At 54.5% G+C, this 20,220-nt stretch overlaps 2 protein-coding genes across 5 annotated transcripts; both read right to left on the bottom strand.

The window, feature by feature from the left end:
- On the bottom strand, nt 1–12,663 carry VARS2 (valyl-tRNA synthetase 2, mitochondrial). 2 transcript variants are annotated; one of them, XM_055571045.1, is made up of 30 exons: nt 12,550–12,663; nt 11,855–12,091; nt 11,639–11,720; nt 11,423–11,523; nt 10,778–10,899; nt 10,599–10,665; nt 10,414–10,511; nt 9,141–9,222; nt 8,854–8,973; nt 7,989–8,100; nt 7,225–7,313; nt 6,633–6,723; nt 6,291–6,418; nt 6,057–6,160; nt 5,790–5,871; nt 5,438–5,514; nt 5,258–5,333; nt 4,888–4,993; nt 4,632–4,702; nt 4,376–4,501; nt 4,056–4,160; nt 3,825–3,893; nt 3,633–3,711; nt 3,397–3,524; nt 3,114–3,266; nt 1,879–2,085; nt 1,067–1,178; nt 746–921; nt 447–575; nt 1–331 (listed from the first exon to the last, which is right to left on the bottom strand). In XM_055571045.1, exons 2-30 carry the CDS (start codon nt 12,053–12,055, stop codon nt 227–229), a joined length of 3,198 nt encoding a protein of 1,065 aa, XP_055427020.1. In that variant the 5' UTR covers nt 12,056–12,091; nt 12,550–12,663; the 3' UTR covers nt 1–226. The 2 variants fall into 2 exon arrangements, with proteins under 2 accessions (XP_055427020.1, XP_055427021.1); XM_055571046.1 differs by lacking the exons at nt 4,632–4,702; nt 4,888–4,993.
- A 149-nt stretch (nt 12,664–12,812) lies between these two features.
- GTF2H4 (general transcription factor IIH subunit 4) lies at nt 12,813–19,426 on the bottom strand. Of its 3 annotated transcripts, none has more exons than XM_055571048.1 (14): nt 19,210–19,425; nt 18,434–18,576; nt 18,063–18,167; nt 17,582–17,713; nt 17,224–17,320; nt 17,043–17,131; nt 16,496–16,607; nt 16,282–16,305; nt 16,004–16,087; nt 15,620–15,752; nt 15,299–15,429; nt 14,208–14,255; nt 13,954–14,032; nt 12,813–13,121 (listed from the first exon to the last, which is right to left on the bottom strand). In XM_055571048.1, the coding sequence occupies exons 2-14, from the start codon at nt 18,571–18,573 to the stop codon at nt 12,949–12,951; spliced, it is 1,347 nt and encodes a 448-aa protein (XP_055427023.1). In that variant the 5' UTR covers nt 18,574–18,576; nt 19,210–19,425; the 3' UTR covers nt 12,813–12,948. The 3 variants fall into 3 exon arrangements, with proteins under 3 accessions (XP_055427023.1, XP_055427022.1, XP_055427024.1); XM_055571047.1 differs by having other exon boundaries at nt 16,282–16,350; nt 19,210–19,424; XM_055571049.1 differs by lacking the exons at nt 15,299–15,429; nt 15,620–15,752 and having other exon boundaries at nt 16,282–16,350; nt 19,210–19,426.
- Between the last annotated feature and the right edge of the window lie 794 nt (nt 19,427–20,220).

The raw sequence follows: 20,220 nt of genomic DNA, 5'->3' as shown, positions 1-20,220 counted from the left end.
TTTGGGATTTTAAGTTTATCTGAGTGGCCTCCTTCCCAAACTTCCAGGTGGGACTGCGGAGGAGGGAGGCCAGGGCACACACGTGAGCGTCTTGAGGTCACCCAGTCATCTGACCAAGCCAGTCTGTTTCCTCACTGACAAAACGAAGGGGCTGGACCACAGAACATCCCGACACTGCCCAGTCTGTCCCCAGAGGCCTCAAAGGCGGGTCTGGGAGGAAGGAAAGTCAGGGGGATGGTGAGCCCCCAGGGCTTGGAGACGCATCCACCAGCTGCCGGAGGTGAGAGGCTGCCTTGTCCAGCTTTGACAACTCCAACTGGAGGGAAGAAAGCTGGGCGAGGAGAGAAATGGCTGAGAATGGAGGCAAGGAAACCACCCCGCACTGCGTGCCCCTAACCCCATTCCCTCAGGGAGTCCGGTGTCCTGAGTGGCTCCCCCAGCCTCACCCTCTGCTGCCTCTGAGTCTCCGCCTGTCCCTCGGATGGGGGCTGGGCTAGGAGGCCATCAAGCTGCTTCTGCAACTTGTGTCTTCGGGCAGCCAGCCGAGGTAGGTGGGTCTGGGGGTCCACCAGGCCCTGTGGAAGAACAGAGGAAGAAGGCTCAGACCTCTGCCGTCCACCCAACACTCCCTCCCGCTCACCCACCACCATTCCAAGACCCCTCCTCACTTTATAGAACCCACCCCTTGCCCTCCTCCCAACATCCTTTCAGCCCCTCCTTGCCCCCTCCAGTCTCCTCTGCTCACCTGCAGCTCCATATACGCCTGACTGGTGTCACTGAGGGCGGCCTGGACCCAGCCCGAGGGGGCTGCTGCACCAGGGGGTAAAAGGCCCACCACCCCACAGTGGCCCAGGATGCCCAGCGGCTCCAGGAAGGCCTCAAAGAGGCCCTGCTCGCCTGGCTCTGAGCTCTGCAGCAGCACTGGGGAGGAACGGGAGCTGTCAGGTGGAGGGCCCAGGTCTTCCTCCCACACCTCCTAACTCTGGGCCCTGCCCTCCCAGCTCTACCCTCTTCCCCATCAGACCCTCCCGTCTGCAGGGACTCAGGAGCCTGGGGCCCACCTCACCTCGGGGCCGGGCCTTGGTGAGCTGGTAGGTGGCGCGCAGAGCCCTGAGCGCCTGCACGGACTCCTGAACCCGGGAGAAGCGCCTCTCCAGCTCAGGCTGGTGCCAGTGCTCCTGGAGGTGTACATCCAGGGTCGGTAAGTGGGCCCCCCGCCAAGACTCAGGCTCAACTCTCCCGGCTCTGACCTCCACCCACCCACCCCCATCTCCTTAGAGCAATGACCTGCTCTCTCCACCACACACACAATTCACCACCTCAAGGAACAGAACGTGGCGAAAACTAGGGCATCATCTAAGAAGGTCTTAGATGATCCATGGACAATGTTTAGACCGAAAATGACAAACAACCAAAAATACATTATAATTTAAAAGGTATTATTCAAAGCTCACAAAACCCAGTAAGCAAAAAAAGAAACTTGGTTAAACTTGAAAATGATTTTTGGGTGAGTTTGTAGCATTTGAAAGCTTAAAACTACACTAAGATTTTTGGGCTATCCTATTACTAAGATCTAATCCTCATCACAACCATGACACGTACTATTACTGTCCTCGGTTTAAAGATGGAGGAAACCGACACAAGGTCACACAGCTAGTGTCAGTCTGGTGACAGCATCCTGCTCTCAACCACTTGCTAATACTGCCCCCGACACCTGAGAGTTATTCCAGCCCTGCAGGAACAATCCATCTTCCTCAAGACTCCCGGCAAAGTACAGACCAGCACTGTCAATGACCCCACAGCAAAGCCCTTCTAGAAGACTGCCCCCCCGAATCTTTACCAGTAATCCCACTCCAAGACTCCACGGGTGTGACTCACCAAGCTGCGGGCACTCGGGTAGGGGGCAACACAGATGCTGGGGGCAGAGGGACCACCAGGCCTGGGGGGCAGCCTCTGCCAGAGCTCTTCAGCCAGGAAAGGCATCAACGGGGCGAGGAGGCGGAGACCGACGTCTGCGCAGAAGAACAGGACCTGAGGCGGCTCCAGAGGGTGGGGAGCGTGTGACAGCAGCGGCTTCACAGCCTCCTGGGGAGGAAGCCAGTGGTCAGGGGCAGCCACGGCCCGCTCCTTCCTCCACACGCCCGCCGCCCTGCCCGTGGGCATGCTGTGGGTGAACGGGAGCACCCAGCGTCTCTGAGACCATGAGCCGTCCCCAGACACAGTAGGGAGCATGCGACAAGGGGAAATCCAGGGCAGGGACTCGGGGGTGGGTGAGGAATAAAACTGTCAGGGACGTTTGCATTTAGAAAGAAAAGCATTGAGTTTTGTGGGGTTTTTTTTAACCACAGAGACAGAAATGTTTTTTTTAAGTTGAGAAACAGAAATCTAGGACAGGGGTCCTCAGCCAACAGTGTCAGGATCACCTGGGACAAGAAATGAACATGCTCACCACCCACCCCGCAACCTGCCTGACTGAGCTGCTCTGGGGGTGGGACCTGACACTCCAAGGTAAACAAGCCCTCCTTTGAAAGAATCCCTGGGTCTAAAGACTGGTACGCTTGCTCCCTGTCGGCTCCCAGCCTGCCTAGGGTCTGAAGGCAGCAATTACAGGAACTGAAAACAATCTCCATTTATGATACGAAGAGCCGACTCACTAGAAAAGACCTTGATGCTGGGAAAGATTGAAGACAAAAGGAGAAGTGAAGTGAAAGTTGCTCAGTCAAAGGGGGAGGCAAAGGATGAGATGGTTAGATAGCATCACCAACTCAATGGACATGAATTTGATTACACTCCGGGAGATAGCGAAAGACAGGGTAGCCTGGCGTGCTGCAGTCCACGGGATCACAAAGAGATGGACACAACTTAGCAAGTGAACAACAAGCCTCCCAACCCTGTGTTGTCAGACTCAGTTTTCTAGAAGTGTCCCCTTCTCCCTGCTCCTCAGGTGACAGGCAGGGAACAGTGCCCAGGCCAGTCCCAGAGAAGAGGGGAACTGGGATTTCTCAATCTCACCTCTCTTCCTATCCTGAGGGAGGAATTCAAAACCCAGTTCAGAGCTCTCTGCCAGGGGACAGGGAGCAGGGCTGCAGGGGGACTGCCCCCGCCTCACTCACCAAGTAGACATCACAGAGGTTGTGCAGCCAGAAGTGGTGCAGGGCATGGGTGACGAGCGAGAGCTCGCGGGCGAGGAAGCCCCGCTCGCAGTCTTGGGCCGTGCGGGCCAGGCAGCTGAGGATCCAGGCGTCCATGCGGGAGGCGGGGGACAGCTGTGGTAGAGGGGGCTTCGGGTTGGGACAACTCGATTCCCACCCAACTGCCTCCTTTCCTTCCAGACGCCTCCTCCAGACTCAGATGTCGGACTACCCAGCTCCCAAGTATCTCCTCTTTCTCTCTTACCTCCTCCGCAGGTTGGGGTATGAATTCCTCCCCAAGAGCATTCAGGATAAAGCGCAGGGCATTCCAGATCTTATTGCAGAAGTGTCGGAAGCTCAGGACCTCAGAGACGGACAGGTGCAAGTCGCCTCCTGGGAGGGAGTGGAGGTAGGGAGCATGTACTGGTGGCAGCTGCAGGGGAGTCCGCGGCTCCGCCCCACCACCAGAGGCCACTGCCCGCTGCCCTCACCCAGGCTTACCCAGGGCCCCATGGGAGCACAGGGTGAACCTCAGAGCATCTGTCCCACACTCGGGGATCCCATGAGGGAAGTCCTTTCTCTGCAACGAGAAAGAAGAGGGGTGGCAGCTGCCTATGAGGCTGCAGGGCCAGAAGGCAGGTTGCACAGGGAACTGGTGGCCATGAACTAGAGGCTGGAACAGGTCAGACTCACCTGCGCCGAGGCTGCAATCGCCAGCTCTGCGGGGTCCAAGTTTCCATCCCTCAGCTTGTCCTGCAGTACCTGGGGTGGATGAGTAATTCACTGGCCTCAGTGGAAGCCCCTGCCCCTACCAGGGTCCCTCCCACTGGCCCTCCCAGTTCCAGCACTCCCGCCAGCCCCTCCCTTCAGCTCCCCTTCCTTTATCTGGAAAACCCCATCCCTCTTGGGGCCCTCCATCCAGACCTGCAGCTCCACCCCACTGATGATGTCCCGTGGGTCCAGCACGTTCCCCAGGGACTTGCTCATCTTCCGGCCCTGCCTGTCCCGGACCATGGAGTGAAGCAGGACCTGGAGGTATGGAGGGGGTCAGAAGTGGGGCCTGAAGAACTTTCCTCAGGAGGGCCCTTGGCTGTCCTTCAGGGATTAGAGGTTAGGCTGGAAAGTGAATCAGGACAAAGGAACTGGGAACCCAGAAAACCCCATACGAGGGGTTAGAATGGAGGACAAGGCTTAGAGGAGATTGGGGAGTCCCAGAGAAGGGCAGGGCGCCAAAGGGTCTTTACCTTGCTGAAGGGGAGCTGCCCTGTGAGCTGGGTCCCCAACATGACCATGCGGCCCACCCAGAAGAGCAGGAGGTCACTGCCCGTTTCCAAAAGTGACAGGGGGTAGAAACGAGCCAGGTCCAGGGTCTAGGAGGAAAGAGATAAATAGTGAGAGGCCCAAGCCTGGGGCCTCCAGCTCTTCATAAAACTCTCTGAGGGGCCCTGGGGGTCATTTCCTCATCCCCACCTTCACTCTCTTCCTCTCAACCCACCTCACCTCTCGGGGCCAGCCTAGGGCAGAAAAGGGGAAAAGAGCCGAGGAGAACCATGTGTCCAGGACATCAGGGTCTGGAATACGGAATGGAAACAATTGGAACCTCAGCATCAGGACCTCAGCCCACTGCTGCCCACCTCTCCAGCCCAACCCTCACTCACAGAGACCAGGGCTCTGCCCCATTCCCAGCTTCCCTGACCCCACCTTTCCCACCTCAGTGCCTGCTCCCTCCCCTACCCACCTCCGGTGGAATACCCACCCCTCTCCAGGGTCAGCTCCGCCCCTGGTCTCCCTGTTAATTCTGCAGCTATTTCTCTGGCCTCAGCCTCTGTCTGCCCGACCACCCAGGAGTGCTCTGTATCACCCTGCAGAAGTAAGGAGTAGGGGGCAGTGAGAGAACAGCAAGGGACAGGTGTGAGACAGCGCTGAGTGCGCATGGTCTCCGGTGGGCTGAGAAAGGCTGGCACCCTCTGGTGGTGAGATGAAGAAATGCCAGCTCAGAAGCTGAGCTCACAACAGCGGTGCATAGATCAGAAGCACAGCTGGGACCAGCGCTGGAAGCCCTCTGACTCCTGTGCTGAGGCTCTTCTGGCCAAACCCAGCCCTCCCTTCCACTTTCTCCTACTGACCTTTGCATGTTCTTCTACAACCAGGTAGGCTGGAATCCGATGGCCCCACCACAGCTGCCGGGAGACACACCAGTCCCTACCAAGAGGATAGGAGTGATTTTTTTCTTCCTTTTTCCAGAGTGATTTCTTAGCATGACCAGTGGGCCCCCTTCCCCCTCCCCTGAGAGCTCCCCTTCTTACCCAATGTGGGAAAACCAGTGCTGCCAGTTCTTCTGGTGGAAGGAGGGACTAAGGTCCAGGGCCCCCGACTCCACGGCCTGGAGGGGGAAGGACCTTTAGATGGTGGTTCCCTACCCCCAATCCCCATGAATGGGACCAGTGGTCTCTGAGGTGGTTCTGAAACTCAGAAAGAACCACCCAAGCCTCCTGAGAAGAGTCTGGACTTGAGTGAAGATGTAAGCCAGCCCTTTCTGGGCACCCTGCCTCCATCCCCTCAGGTCTCCCCTCAATGAGCATAGCTAGAGTGGACCCCAGCCTCCCTGTTTCTTCATTCCCACCCAGGCCCCAGGCCCTCCCCACACTGCAGCCTCACCTTGGCGGCTCGCTCCCCCATTTCCCGGCAGCGGACAAACCACTGGCTCTTCAGTAGGTACTCTACCACATCCCCGGAACGGCTGAAAGGGACACAGGATCTGACGCTGCGGCAGGCCCTCAGTGCCGAGGACACGGCAGCCAACAACACAGACACAGAGCTCGTATTCTAGCACGAGGGGTGCACAGCCCATCCTGCAGTCACTCTTAAAGCTTCGCCCATCCCCTTCTGGGGGCGGTCAGAGGAAAGGAGTGAAAACGGGCTTACCTGCAAATGGGCAGCACCATGGGGTGGTTTTGGAGGCCCCGGAACAGGCCCCGCTCCCTCAGCGCTGACAGAATCTTTTCCCGGGCCACAAATCGGTGAAGACCCTGTGGAAAAGTAGCAAAAGTAAAGCTTAAAGGCTGCTAGAAAAATAAGAGAGTGGGGGAGGGGAGATGGGGCAGAGGGTGCCCTCAAAGGACGGGGTTAGGGTTAGGGCTATCACTGGGCTGGTACCACCTGCAGCCAGTCCTCACAAAGGGCGGTCATGGTCCCATCCTCCGCAATGACACTCCGGGGGCTCAGGCCGTGTCGGGCCCCCAGCTCCGCATCGGCAGGGCTGTGCGCTGGAGTCACCTTCACTGCCCCTAGGGGAGCAGGACTGCCGTTAGCATTGGACCCTGACCCTGGCTTTTGCTTTTCCAGACGTGTCACCATCGCCCACGCTACCCCATCCCTCCCTGTCATCCCCCACTATCCACTGAGACCACCCTTCCCCTACTTTCTGCCTCTTCCTGGTTCTCTCCCCTCCCCTCTCCCCCAGAAGCCCTGACTTCCTGTCTCTGCCCTGCCCCCACTTACCTGTGCCCAGGTGTGGCTGAACAGTGCAGTCTGTGATAAGGGGGAGAAGCTGCCCCGTCAAGGGATGACAGAGTTGTCGCCCATGTAGATGCTAAAGGGAAGGGAGAGGGATCAAGGACAGACACATGTGTCAGGTGGAAGGGTCTGGGCTGGGCATGAGAACCCTGGAAATACGAGGGTGAAAACCAGAAGGTAAAGACCTACAGCAGGGCTCAGTAAACATTTTCTTAAGGGGCCAGAGTGTAAGAATTTTAACCTTTGCGAACCAGGCGGTAAATTCAGTCTCTACAACTCCGCTCCACCGCCATGGCAGAGTTAGATAACACATGACGGAGCTGCAGACGATACATAGGGAATGAGGGTGGCTCATACAGAAACAGGAGATCTGGCCCATGGGCCATAGTCCGCCAGCCCTGAGCTGAAGTGTAACACCAGGAAGAGAAGGGAGCTGAGTCAGAGCCACTGGAGAGCTGAGATGAGGGCAATTTCAGGAAAAGGAAGAGGGAGTAGAGAGGAGGAGCTGCCATCCTAAAAGGCAGGGAAGAGAAAGCATGGGGTGGAAGGCCAGGCCGCAGGGAGCACTGAGTATTACCGTGTAGCGGGAGTCATCAGGATGGACCGCCACAGCCACGTCTCCAGGCAGCGTCTCTGGCCTCGTGGTTCCCACCACAACCTCTGCGTCTGAAGACAAAATTCAAGCACTTAAAGGTGGTCCTCGCCCTCACCTTGTACTCCTGACACAGCTAAAGTCAGGAGAACTGGAAAAGGTGGGAGGCAGGGATGGTCAAGGTACAGAAGGCCCCCAGAAGTAACTGGAGAAAACAAGGACCAACGTCTATAGGGCCCTGGGGTTTCTGCCTAAGGGGATGTCTGGGGCTACAGAATTCCTCAACAGCCTGCTTGGGAGACAAGAGTAGAATGTTAATAAATACAACTAGAATCTTTCCTTGGTGCCCTGATCATAAATGCAGTGCCTTCCTGGAGGCATCACAGTCCCTCCTGTAAGAAACCTCTGACTATTCCAGCTCATCCATCTTCCCTTCTCCAAACTCCTGGGAATACTTACTGCTCAAACCACACTTCAGAACTGATCCTTTGTCTCTTTTGGGGGTAGCAGCCTGCTGTGGAATTACACTAAGCTCCCTCAGGGCAGTGACTGCGTGCACTTTTCTTACATGGCCCAGGATACCCAGGGTGAGTATCCCCAGGACACAATACTTCCAAGGTTCCCTATGCCCCTCCAACCAAGTCACATGGAAGACAGACTGGTGGGTTGCCTCCAAAAGCCCAAGGTGGGCTCAAGAAAACAGGGGAAGCAGAGGTTAAGTGGGTGACCCTTCCAAGGACTACCCTCACCAGGCTCTCCATCCACGGGGAAGGCCACGGAAAAGAGGAGGCCGAAAGACACGGGGGTGGGGCAGCCAGGCAACTGAAGCTCCGTGCGGCCAGGGAGGGGCCGGCTCTCCACCTGGGGGCGTGGAAGAGGCAGGGTCAGAGAGCAGCCTCTCTGCAAGGCTCACAACTGGTTTCCCACCTCCACTCATCCACAGCCCCGGCCTCCCTGCCATCCATCAAAAAGCCACGCAGAGGACCTGGGAGCCACTTCCTTCCCCTCACCTAATCCTTGTGCCGTCAAAGTTAAAGAACATATTCACTGGACTTCCCTGGTGGTCCGGGGAAGGGACCACCCTTCCCTGGGTTAAGGGTTAAGAACTCGCCTGCCAGTGCAGGGGACATGGGTTTGATCCCTGGTGTGGGAAGATTCCACATGTTGCAGGGCAACTAAGCCCATGCACCACACCTACAAAGCCCTCGCTCTAGAATCTGTGCTCTGCGACAAGAGAAGCCTGGGCACCGCAACTAGAGAGTAGTCCCCACTCGACACAACTAGAGAAAGCCCACACACAGCAACGAAGACCCAGCACAGCAAAAAATAAATTAGTAAATATTCACTGAGCACTTAAACCACACGCAGGTATTATGCCAGCCTCCTAGAAGTTCTCGCTGAATTCTCACAACACCCCTGTGATGCAGGTATTTCCATCAGCCCTGAATTTTACAGATCGAGGAGACTGAGGCTGACAGGCTAACAGCCTGTCAGGAGCCACATCACTGGGAGGTGGCCAGATTCAGATGTGAATCCAGGCAGCCTGGCTCCAGAGTCCGAGCTCTCCCCCGGGCTCAGAGCTCTCACTAACCGAGCTCTCCTTGTCTGCCTCACCTCAATATCCGAGATGGCGGAGCGTAAGGCACACGACCAGTTGACCAGCTGCCGGCTCCGGTACAACAACCCAGCCTTGTAGAGCCGCACGAAAGCTTCTGTCACGGCCATTGAGGAGCCCTAGGATGACCTGAGTGTCTGCATCCAACAGCCTCTTCTCAGCCCACCCCCCACCAGGGGCCCAGGCGTCCCCCTGGCCCCCCTAACATACACAGCAACCCGCCTCCTCGCACAGAACTCTGAACACCTCCCTGACACCCACAGGGACCACAGCACCGAATACTCACGGTATCCATGGTAAAGCACTCTCGGTCCCAGTCCAGGGAGGCCCCCAGCGCTCGGAGCTGCTCACAGATCTCGCCACCTTTCCTGTGCCCAGACAGATTTGGGTCAGCAAACATGTCCCAGACATCAACTATGTCCCGGGCCCAGTGAAGCCCCAGCGGTGCTGGATGCTGGAGTGAGTTCGAGACTGATCTAGCCTCAAGAAGCTAGTGGAAACACACAGACCTATCTATGGCTTTCCATGATATTGAAAGAAACATAACATTTGTAGTAAAAGGGGAAGGGGCAGCCAATTTGTGGGAAACAGAAAGAAGCTTTACAGAGAAGACAGCATGTGATAACAGACCTGAAAGAAAAAGGGTAATTTCAAGAGGATGCAAAGTGGAAACAGGTGAGGAGAGATGATGAAATCCAAGCAAAGGAAAGTGGGATAAATGGAAGAAAAAAAATATATATGTATACACGCATATAAATATAAGGGGGAGCGCAGGCATGCTTAGTTACTCAGTCATGTCCAACTCTTTGACACCCCGTGGACTGCAGCCTACCGGGCTCCTCTGTCCATGGAAATTTCCAGGCAAGAATATTGGAGTGGGTTGCCCTTTCCTCCTCCAGGGGATATTCCCTAACCAGGGACTGAACCCATGTTTCCTGTGGCTCCTGCATTGGCAGGCAGATTCTTTACCACTGAGCCACCTGGGCACCTGGGGAGCCCATATATGTGTGTGTGTGTGTGTGTATATATATATATATATATATATATATATATATACACTTACACATAAATATATGCATTTTGGAGAGGGCAATGGCAAGCCACTCCAGTACTCTTGCCTGGAAAATCCCATGGATGGAGGAGCCTGGTGGGCTACAGTACATGGGGTTGCCACGAGTTGGTTGCGACTGAGTGACTTCACTTTCACTTTTCACTTTCACGCAATGGAGAAGGAAATGGCAACCCACTCCAGTGTTCTTGCCTGGAGAATCCCAGGGACGGCAGAGGCTGGTGGGCTGCTGTCTATGGGTTCGCACAGAGTTGGACACGACTGAAGCGACTTAGCAGCATATGCATCTTAACATATACAATACACAACACATGCACACACAACAAGCTTGGAGACCCCACCAAATGCTAAGGGACTTCAGAGCTTACACTCCCAAGGGAAGTTAGAGCTGAATGGGAAAAGCCCTGACTACATGTTAGGAGAGAAGGGCTGGGAAGCCCAGATCCAAACCTGCTGTCTCAGCCCCTCCTGCCCTGCCCCCCATACTCACTCCTCCTTCCACTTCCACACCTCCCTAAGGAAGTCTTCCCGGCTCAGCTCATGTCTCCTCACGCCTCGCTCCTTCCACAGCTGTTTCTCCACCACAGCCTACAGTAAGATGAGGGGGCAGAGAATCAGGTCACTTTGGGGGAAGAAATCTCACTCAAGAAAAGGGACGAGTGGCAAAAGACATACTTGGGTCGCAATCCCTGCATGATCTGAGCCAGGGACCCACAGCACCCGATCCCCACGCATCCGGTGCCTGCGAAAGAAAAACCCTCATGGGAATCCATGGCTTTACATGTTCATTTAGCCTCATCCCTTCCCAATTTCTTTCTCCTCCAAGAACTCATGCAGCCCCATTCCCCTCTCACCAGCGCACGAGAGCATCCTGTATGGCCACGGTCAGCGCATGCCCAATGTGCAGGGAGCCTGTGACATTAGGGGGTGGGATGCACATGGAAAAGGTCTCCCCTGTGGCCTGGGGCAGCCTGGCCTAGAAGGAAAGAAAAGTCAAAGGGCAAGAGAGGACTGGATGTTCCCTGGGGAATAGCACCCTCTGGTGTCTCCAAAGCAGAAAGAACTATAGGAAAAAGTCTGGCAAGTAACAGGGAAGAGGAAAACCTTTGAGACACCAGGGGGAGAAGACAAGCTTTCCCTGCTTTTTGGCAGGTACTCTTGCCTGGAAAATCCCATGGACAGAGCCTGGTAGGCTGCAGTCCATGAGGTCGCTAAGAGACGGACACGACTGAGATACTTCACTTTCACTTTTCACTTTCATGCATTGGAGAAGGCAATGGCACCCCACTCCAGTACTCTTGCCTGGAGAATCCTAGGGATGGGGCAGCCAGGTGGGCTGCTGTCTATGGGGTCGCACAGAGTCGGACATGACTGAAGCGACTTAGAAGCAGCAGCAGCAGCAATGTGGTTGGTTGTGAGCTCCGGACTTGTGCCCACCAATCTTATGGGCCATTCTGTCCTGGGGACCATTTAGCACTCCTCCCTTGCCAGGTACTAACCTGATATTCTGGTTTGAAGAAGCCCTCTCGCACCCACCAAGGGTACCAGGCAGCCTCAACGTACTGGGGGCTGTATGCAGGAGGCAGGGGTCGGGAGACATCTAGGAGGCAGAGGAGAGCCCCACTAACTCCTGACTTCTGTTCCCAGGTTGCATTTCAGCAGACCGAATGGGCAACCAAAATGTGAGGGAAAAGGCCTTCAGGTTTCCTAGTTACCTTTCTTTTCTCCATGTTCCGTGGAGATTTCATACAACACTCTCTCCTTAGGGGTCCAGGCCTTACTGGATTCTGCAGGTGACTGCAGAGAGGAGGAACCAGAATGCGGGCTGCAATTTCAGGATACCCCAGGCATCTGGAATCCAGCCAGTCTCTCCTCCAGTGCTCTCCCAAGATTTCTCAGAGAACCAAGGACCAGCTGTCGGGACTCCTAACCTTGCTCTTGGGGGCTATCCCAGCCTCCAGCGATGCCTGCTTCTCTCGCAGGCGCTTCTGTTTGGCTTCACGGTTCCTCCGCGAGACGGCTGATCCATCTGGCTCTGACTGGGTGGAAAGGGGACGGGACCTGGGGAGGCCCCGTGAGAGCCTCAAGCCCCAAAGCGGTGGTCGAAAAGAGGTCAGAGGCAAATGAGGCATCGGCAGTGCTTGGAAAGGGGCCAAAGTCTGTTCCAGCTACAGCACATTGGGAGGGTATGGTCGTGAGGGAGGGTCACAACTCCCAAAGTCACACCCTCTTCCCCCCACCCCTTCCTGCCTCCCTCCAGCACTGGCTGATAAAGTATCTAGCCCATCCCTCACAACCCTCCCTCTGTGAGGACTAGAGTAGACAGGGTCTTCTAATTATCAGCGCTCTTCCGGGACAGAAAGTCTCAGGCCCTCAACCTATTCAGCTGAGATGTGGGGGTGACCGTAGACACAGAGGAGAGGGAAAGGACTCAGGGATTCTGGCAAATGGTGGACATCAGAGCCAGCAAGAGGTCCCACCAGGATCACTACTTGTTCGCCTCCTCAAAGGCCATCTGCACTGCCCCCAGCCCGCGTGTTGATCTGCCTTCCTGACCGACGCACCGCGCGGGTCCTGACCCTCCAGCACTTCCCACTCCCCGATCGCCGGCCCGCTGCGCGCTCACCCGGTGAGCCCGCCGCTATCCCAGGGCGCCCCGCGGCGTGGAGCGTAGAGGGGCGGCGGCAGGTACTGGGCAACCAGCGAACCCGGCCCGAGCGTGACTCGCTAGCCGCGCGGCGCTGAAAGGCGGAGCCCCGCCCGGGCGCATGCGCACTAGCTGGCCCCGGCCACACCTCCTCCTCTCGAACCAATGGCTGTCGACGCGGAGATGAGGGCTGCCGGCGCGGAGAGAGGAGGTTTCCCAGGGAGGTGGCGGGGGTCGTATGGTTCACTTTCACAATTTTATTAAACTAGAAGAGTCCCGACGTGTGAATTAAAAAAAACACCTGAGTTCTGAGGCCGCGCCAGCCTCCACGCAGCCCGCCTTCCCGGGTGCGCCCCGCCCAGGTCCAGTCCCGCACTCTCAAGAGTTGTGCTTCTGCCGCTTCCAGAAGCGCTTGACGTCGCTGTGTCCAGCCGGGGTCACCACCATGAGCCGCTTGGCCGAGTTCTCGAACACCAGGACGCCCAGCTCCCGCGCGTGGGCCAGCAGCAGCTCAAAGTCCACTTGTGACAGGAACTGGTTATACAGGACACCTGGGGTCCGCAAGTCAGGAGCAGCAGGGAGAGAGAGGAGGTGAGAACGGGAGGTGGGAGCCCCTAGATGGCAGCCTCAGGGAACCAGCGGTCTCGGCTTGCCACCCACATTTAAATCTTAACACTAGAATGACCCAGCCATATTCAGGAAGGCAGTATAATACAGTAAGAAAACCCATTGCTAACCAAAACCAGAGAAATTATCCCTATGAATTATCCCTCAAATCCTAAAAGATGATGCTGTGAAAGTGCTGCACTCAATATGCCAGCAAATTTGGAAAACTCAGCAGTGGCCACTGGACTGGAAAAGGTCAGTTTTCATTCCAATGCCAAACAATGTTCAAATTACGGCACAATTGCACTCAGTCAATCTTAAAGGAGATCTGTCCTGAATATTCATTGGAAGGACTGATGCTGAAGCTGAAACTCCAATACTTTGGCCACCTGATGTGAAGCACTGACTCACTGCGGATGAGATGGGTGGATGGCATCACCAATTTGATGGACCTGAGTTTGAGTAAGCTCTGGGAGTTGGTGATGGACAGGGAAGCCTGGTGTGCTGCAGTTCATGGGGTCAGAAAGAGTCGGACATGAATGAGCAACTGAACTGAATTGAATCCCTTCCAATTTCCCTCTTCTAGCTGAATCCAAATCACACTCATTCGAGAATTTATTTACTGCCATCAACTCATCCCGAAATAAAACATGCATGGGTTTACTAGCCCATGCAGTAAACAAAAAATAAAATGCATGAACAGCTTTTTCAGCTCACCAAGACTGAATTGTCCTTCTTCTGGCCAATGACCAAAAAAACCCACCAGAAGCCACTCACCTTCGGTGAACCGGAGCCTGTCCCTTTCCAGCTCCCAGAGCCGAATCTGGTCTGTGATGGTGGGAGGCAGCACCGGTGTCTGCAGGGGCAAGGGATGGCCCTTGTAAGATTCAGAAGCACTGCTCCAGGCAGCCCCAGCCCTCCACTCATTCCCCAGATTTGGATTTCCATTTCTCTTTTCCATCACTTCATCACCAGGTACCAAGGGCTCTCAGCCTCCTGCAGCTGTTGTCCCTCCAGCCTCATTTTTGTACCTGTTTAAGCATCACTGGGTGGGCCCTTGTCCTTAGGAAATGGATGATCTAGGAAAACAGACAAGAATTGGGATCAATGGCAGTAAATAAATTCTCAAGTGAGTGCAATTCTCATTCCACAGAATTCTCAAATAAGAAAGCAGAAAAGTTACCTGTCTCCTAATATCACTGAACATCAACTGATTGTTTAAAAATTCATAGGCATATGCCTATCAATTCAACACATCCCATAGCTGTTGTCCTTAGGTGTTGCTCCCATTGGTTATGTCTGCTGCTGCTGCTTTGACGTATTTGCCCTTTCCATAGTTTTTTTTTTTTTCTTTAAAGTAACAGCAACTATTATTTTTGAGCACTAACTGCATGGCAGGCTCTTAACTAAATGCTTTACCTCTATTTCACTGACTTCGTTCAACAACCCTTCGTGAAAGTCGCTCAGTCATATCCGACTCTTTGCGACCCCATAGACTATGCAGTCCATGTAATTCTCTAAGCTAGAATACTGGAGTGGGTAGCCTTTCCCTTCTCCAGGGGATCTTCCCAACCCAGGGATCGAACCCAGGTCTCCCACATTGCGGGCGGATTCTTTACCAGCTGAACCACAAAGGAAGCCCAGGAATACTGGAGTGGGTAGCCTATCCCTTCTCCAGTAGATCTTCCCAACCCAGGAATTGCACTGGGGTCTCCTGCATTGCAGGTGAATTCTTGACCAACTAGGCTAGCAGGGAAGCCCTGATAGCTGAAGTGAGATCTATCAGAAGCCCTGAAGTGAGAACTGTCATTATTTCCGTTCTTCAGATGAGGAAACTGAGGCTCAGATAAGAGAAACAACTAGGCCACCTGTGCAGCTAGGAAGTGGTGGTGCTGAGACAAATGCAGGGTTATAGCTCCTCCTTACGTGTCTTCTGCAGGAGGGTCTACCTCTCCCCACACTGAGAGCCTTGACTTCTCATGACCTGATGTTCACACACAGACAACTCACCACCACCTTCTGTAACAGACCCCATGCTAGCCTTCCGGAAGGTGACCACCCCGTACCCTACAACCCACGTGCAGCCTTTCTTTCCACCCACACCTTCCCCAAGCAGGGATACCTGCTGGGCTGTGATGCCACTGGCAATGGCCTGCTGCACGCTCTCCCGGGTCACCTGTGCCACCACCATGTTGGGGAAGCGATAGAGCATCTCAGAGAAAAGGGCAATGAGGGCGATCTGCAGCTCCGACTCTGACCAGAAGATAGGAAGAGAGGATTAGGAGGGTTCCCACATCTAGGCTCCCCCAAGCCTCAGAGAGCTCTGTAAACCACCAAGTTACAAGTGTACGTGACCAGAAACTGGCAGTCCCTCCTGCTTCTTTCCGCTTCTTCCTCCCCTCCCCACCAGCCTGCTCTCCAAGGGCCCTCTGTCCAGCCTCACCCGTGTAGGCATACAGTCGGTAATTGGTTTCCACAACAATGAAGCCTGGCTGATGTGCGGTGCCCCCAGCCCCAGAAACACCTGACGAGAGATTGATGGCCAGGCGTGTGGGGTAGTAACGCCGAGATTTCCTCTGAAAAGGAGAAGGGAAAGGCCACAGGCCCTCTCTCAGGCCTCACTGCCCTACATCTTCCTCCTGAAACATCAGATTCCTCCCAGTGCCCAGGACCTCAGCTCCCAACTTCTCTCCCTCAAGGGAGATAAGTATTCAGTCCTGGCAACTGCTTCTTGTGACTGCCTCCCAAGACCCCACTCTCCTTTAAAGGCCAAGGCACCATCCCACCCCATCTCTTCGGTAGAGGTCACGTGTCTGGGTGCTCATACCTTCCTCTGGAAAACAAGCCCAAACTCACGCAGATGTTGCAGGAAGTTCAACAGAGAATCACTCATACCTTCCACAGAGTAATCCTGGGGAAAAGGAGTGGCCAGCTGGGGTCCAAAACACATCCCATTCTCCCTTTCCCAATCCCATACTCCCTCTTTTCCCATCTCTTCATGTTCTTTGTTCATTCTTATCCTCCACTGTATTGCCCCATTACCTCATTTCCCCTTCCCATCTCTTTACTCTCTTCCCATCTCGCCCACTCAAGACCCCTGCTTACCTTGCCCAGAGTGGAGAAGCTAAGCTGGAAGAGGAAGGAGAGAATCTCCACTAGGTCCATGCCCCGACTCTAGGGAGGAATGGGCAGAGACAAAGAGGGAGGGGTGGGAAGGAGGAAATGAGAGAAAATCAGGGAACAGAGTCTGCGGGCAGCAGTCCCTCAGTGGGTCTGGGGAAGAGTCGAGCGTGCTGGCAGGCACCCCTGACCTGCTTACCTGGGCTGTCTGCAGATACTGCAACATAAAGTACCAGAGCTGGGCTGGGGTGTCCAGCAACAGGAACTGGAAGCCAGCAGAGGTAATGCAGGGTGGCTCTCCAGGTTCGGCACTGGAGACAGACAGGGCTCATGGCAGAGGTGTGCAGAGAAAGGCCACCATCCCACCTGTGTGCCCACGTTTGTTTTTTTTTGGTTTATCTCTTGCCATACTCTGCTCTACTCTCCTTTTAAAAATATTTATTTATTTGGCCATGCCAGGTCTTAGTCATAGCATGCGGGATCTTCCATCTTTGTTGAGGCAAGCAGTATCTTTGTGTGACATACAAACTCTTAGTTGTGGCATGTGGGATCTAGTTCCCTGACCAGGGATTGAACCCGGGCCCCCTGCATTGGGAGCATGGAATCTTAGCCACTGGACCACCGGGGACGTCCCTCAGCCCGCCTTTTTCAGTCAATCCCCTCCAATCCTGACCCAAGGTGGACTCAATTTAGCAGGGACTCAAGGACATGGCAAAACAGAGCTGTTGTACCTCTGGCTTCCTCACCTCTTCATGAGCCCAGCCTGGCTGAGGAGCTGAGCCAAGTCCTGGCTGACGGCTGCACTGGGGGATCCCACCATGAAGTGCAGGACCACCTGAGGAACGGAAGAGAACAGAGTTGGATGCCTTAAAGGCTGTGGGAAGCGGGAACAAAAGAAGAGACACCCACAGAGTCCCAAGTCCTCACCTCCCATCGCTCCTCGGCGTACTTGTCAAGTGAGGGGACGTCCCGGGCATGCTTGTCTGGTCCCAGCTGACTTGTGTCATCAGACCAGGCCTTGCCCCTATGCCAGGATGGCCAACAGTAAGGAACCCTACCTGTGTTCCCCACCCACACTTCTGCCCTTAGTTGACTCTCATCCCCCGGGACCATGAGTGGGAGACATTTCCTACACCATGTAGCTCCATCTGGTCCAACTTACTCTTAAAGGAGCTTCCAAAAGTGGAGCCTGCAAGGTTGCAGAGAGGCCCCTCAGGAGCTCCCCGACCAACAATTTAATCACTATGTCCCCTACCTAATTTAGGAAAAGACGGAAGTGACATACCCACCCAGAAGGGCAATGCGGAGGTTTTGGCGGAAGATGGGGTTGAGGATGAGGCCCTGGAGACCACCAGGGAGCAGCTGGGTGTGCCAGATACGGAGGCCGCTCAGCAACCCCGTGCTTTCCTCCTGAGCTCTGGAACAGAAGCAGAGAGGTGAGGGAGAAGACTAGGGAACAGAAAGAAGGAGACCCACAAAGGTGTCAGTTTCTGCCTTTTCTAAACTGGTGGTCCTTGGAACACCATTTCACAGAGTAAGATCAGTGTCTTAAGGCAAATTTCTTTACTGTAACCTACCAGAGCCTTGTAACAGACATCACAACTCTCTGAGAGGCAAAATACAGTAATGAAAATTTCCCAAATGTGTTTAATTACAAGTTGTTGGTGTCCCCATTAATATTTCCTAGAAGTGTTCCAAGAACAGCAGTTTGGGAAGCCTGGCTGTTGAGAAATTTATATCTGGCTAAAAATGCAGGAGAGACTCACTTGCTGAATTCCTTCTTCACCCACAGGGCTACAGCAGCTTGCGGCAAAGGCTGCTCCAGAAAGAGCATCCGCATCACCCAGTTCTTAGCCAAAGATGGGAGCTCCCTATAAGCGGGGAGAAGGACAATGTTAATATCAGAAACTGTCTTAGAACTGCATCCCTGCCGTCCATGACCTCTCAAACTTCTCACATTCACCCCCCAACACTTTTACCTGTCTTGCTGCCCCCACATCCTCCATCTGGCTTGGCCTGACACACTTTACTCTCCAAGCCCACCAGGACTAAGCTTCTACCCACAATAACTTATTTCAGTCTGCAGGCCCCATTACATTTCCCCACCATGGACCCTACCATGAAGGGGGGTCCTCACCTGAAGACAGCCAGGCAGGTGGCAGGGTGCCCATACAATCGATCCAATATACCAGGGCTCAGGCCTCCTAGGAATTCCTGCAAATTCCTGCATTGTAGGTGTACTCGATTCAGTCCACCCCTGGAAGGGGTGCTCTCCATCACCTGAGAGATGCAAGTGTTAGTGTACCCCCACAAGCCATGCCAGTGTCATCCCTCACCTTTCTAATTCTGATTCCCGATCCACTGGCCCCCATGAAAACTCATCTATGGTTTCCTTTTTCATGTCACTCACCTCCTCTTGTTTCTCCCAATCCTGACCAGCCTCCCCTCTTTTCCTGCCTTCTCACCTCACTTCTGGCCTAAACACCAGTCTTCTCTCAATTTCTATATGACAAAATTGTCAATTGTCCCATATTTGCAAAAACACTTGATATTTCAATGAATTGTCTCATCTTTACCTAAGCAGTGACAAAGATACTTGTTTGAGCCCAACCCTCTTTCCCTTCTGCCTCTTTTGGTCTGATCAGCCTATAAGTTCCAAATTTGTATGTTCTTCTCATCTACTTCTTGGCCCCACCTCGTGCTGAGCACGGCAGTAACTATTTTTCCCCTCCATGTCTCCCAAATCCAATTCCACTTCTTTCCTCTTCTCTCACCGAAGACCAGCTCACCCCATTCACCCTGATCTACGACGCACGATCTCCCAACTTGTCCCCTACTTTCTTCCCAGTCCTCGCCTCTCTCTCAACTCTCTCCCTCTTATCTCCACCACCCCTTCTCTCCCTGCACCCTTACCGTAACTCAGTGTCGATCCCCTCCTCGTGCACTCCGAGTCACAAGCCGTCGCTTAAACGGAGCCAGTGGCTCCCGGGAAGAGGAAAAAGGATGGCGGAAAGTGACAGGGAAAAAATGGGAGAAGACGAAGAATTTCACCGACTGGAGTTCAGATTGGAGGATTCAGAAGAGAAGGGACGGAGTGGGGAGGATAAAAATCGGCGCTGCACTCGCCCACAGCAGGGCATGCTGGGAACTGGAGTCTTGGCCTTCCTCACCCAGGAGCAAGCTGAGGCGCGTCTGACTACAACTCCCAAAAGGCACCGCGAGGAAGCCTAGCGGAGAGAGGCTGGCTTGTACTTAAGAGAGCCGGGAGCACCAGAGGTCTGGCTGCTTGGTTCCGCCTCCCTATCCACCCACTCGGCTAACGGCGAGTCTAACTGACTGAACTCGAGTGGGGACTCTGGGAGTAGAAATACCCCGAGGGCTTCCTGGCGGAGGTGCAGAAACTGCTTGGTGGTGAGGCGCTTACGTGTCGAGACGCAGGAAACTGGGTTCCTTGAGCTCAGTTGCTTCCCATAAAATTGGAATAATGCACTTTCCAGAGCATTTTCTCGAATTAGGAGTTAATTCAATCCATTGCGCCTTCCTCGGTACCTGAAGTGAAGTCGCTCAGTCGTGTCTGACTCTTTGCAACCCCATGGACTGGGGCCTGTCAGGCTCCACCATCCATGGGATTTTTCCAGTCAAGAATACTGGAGTGGGTTGTTGTTTTCTTCTCCAGGGAATTTTTCCGATCCAGGGATCGAACCAGGGTCTCCCGCACTGAAGGCAAACTCTTTACCGTCTGAGCCACCAGGGAAGCCCAAGTCCTCCACAAATGTTATCATGTCCTGCACGTTTCCACCCAGCTCCCCAGTTCAGTTCAGTCGCTCAGTCGTATCTGACTCTTTGCGACCCCATGGACTGCAGCCAGGCCTCCCTGTCAGTCACCAACTCCTGAAGCTTACTCAAACTCTTGTCCATTGAGTT

The sequence above is a fragment of the Bubalus kerabau genome, chromosome 3 (genome assembly GCF_029407905.1).
Source record: "Bubalus kerabau isolate K-KA32 ecotype Philippines breed swamp buffalo chromosome 3, PCC_UOA_SB_1v2, whole genome shotgun sequence".
Classification (NCBI taxonomy): domain Eukaryota; kingdom Metazoa; phylum Chordata; class Mammalia; order Artiodactyla; family Bovidae; genus Bubalus; species Bubalus kerabau.
Note: the sequence above shows the minus strand (reverse complement) of the source record. Positions and strands in the feature narration are given on the sequence as shown.

Excerpts from the sequence above, each read along its gene's own strand:
- GTF2H4 (XM_055571047.1), bottom strand. The coding sequence starts at position 18,573 with ATGGAGAGCACCCCTTCCAGGGGTGGACTGAATCGAGTACACCTACAA. Across the intron at positions 18,168-18,433 it reads ACCTGCCTGGCTGTCTTCAG|GGAGCTCCCATCTTTGGCTA; the intron begins GTGAGGACCCCC and ends CCCCGCTTATAG. Across the intron at positions 14,256-15,298 it reads GTGGCATCACAGCCCAGCAG|ATCATCCATTTCCTAAGGAC; the intron begins GTATCCCTGCTT and ends CTGTTTTCCTAG.
- VARS2 (XM_055571045.1), bottom strand. The coding sequence starts at position 12,055 with ATGCCTCATTTGCCTCTGACCTCTTTTCGACCACCGCTTTGGGGCTTG. Across the intron at positions 10,666-10,777 it reads CAGGATGCTCTCGTGCGCTG|GCACCGGATGCGTGGGGATC; the intron begins GTGAGAGGGGAA and ends TTTCTTTCGCAG. Across the intron at positions 7,314-7,988 it reads CCCCGTGGATGGAGAGCCTG|ACGCAGAGGTTGTGGTGGGA; the intron begins GTGAGGGTAGTC and ends TTTTGTCTTCAG.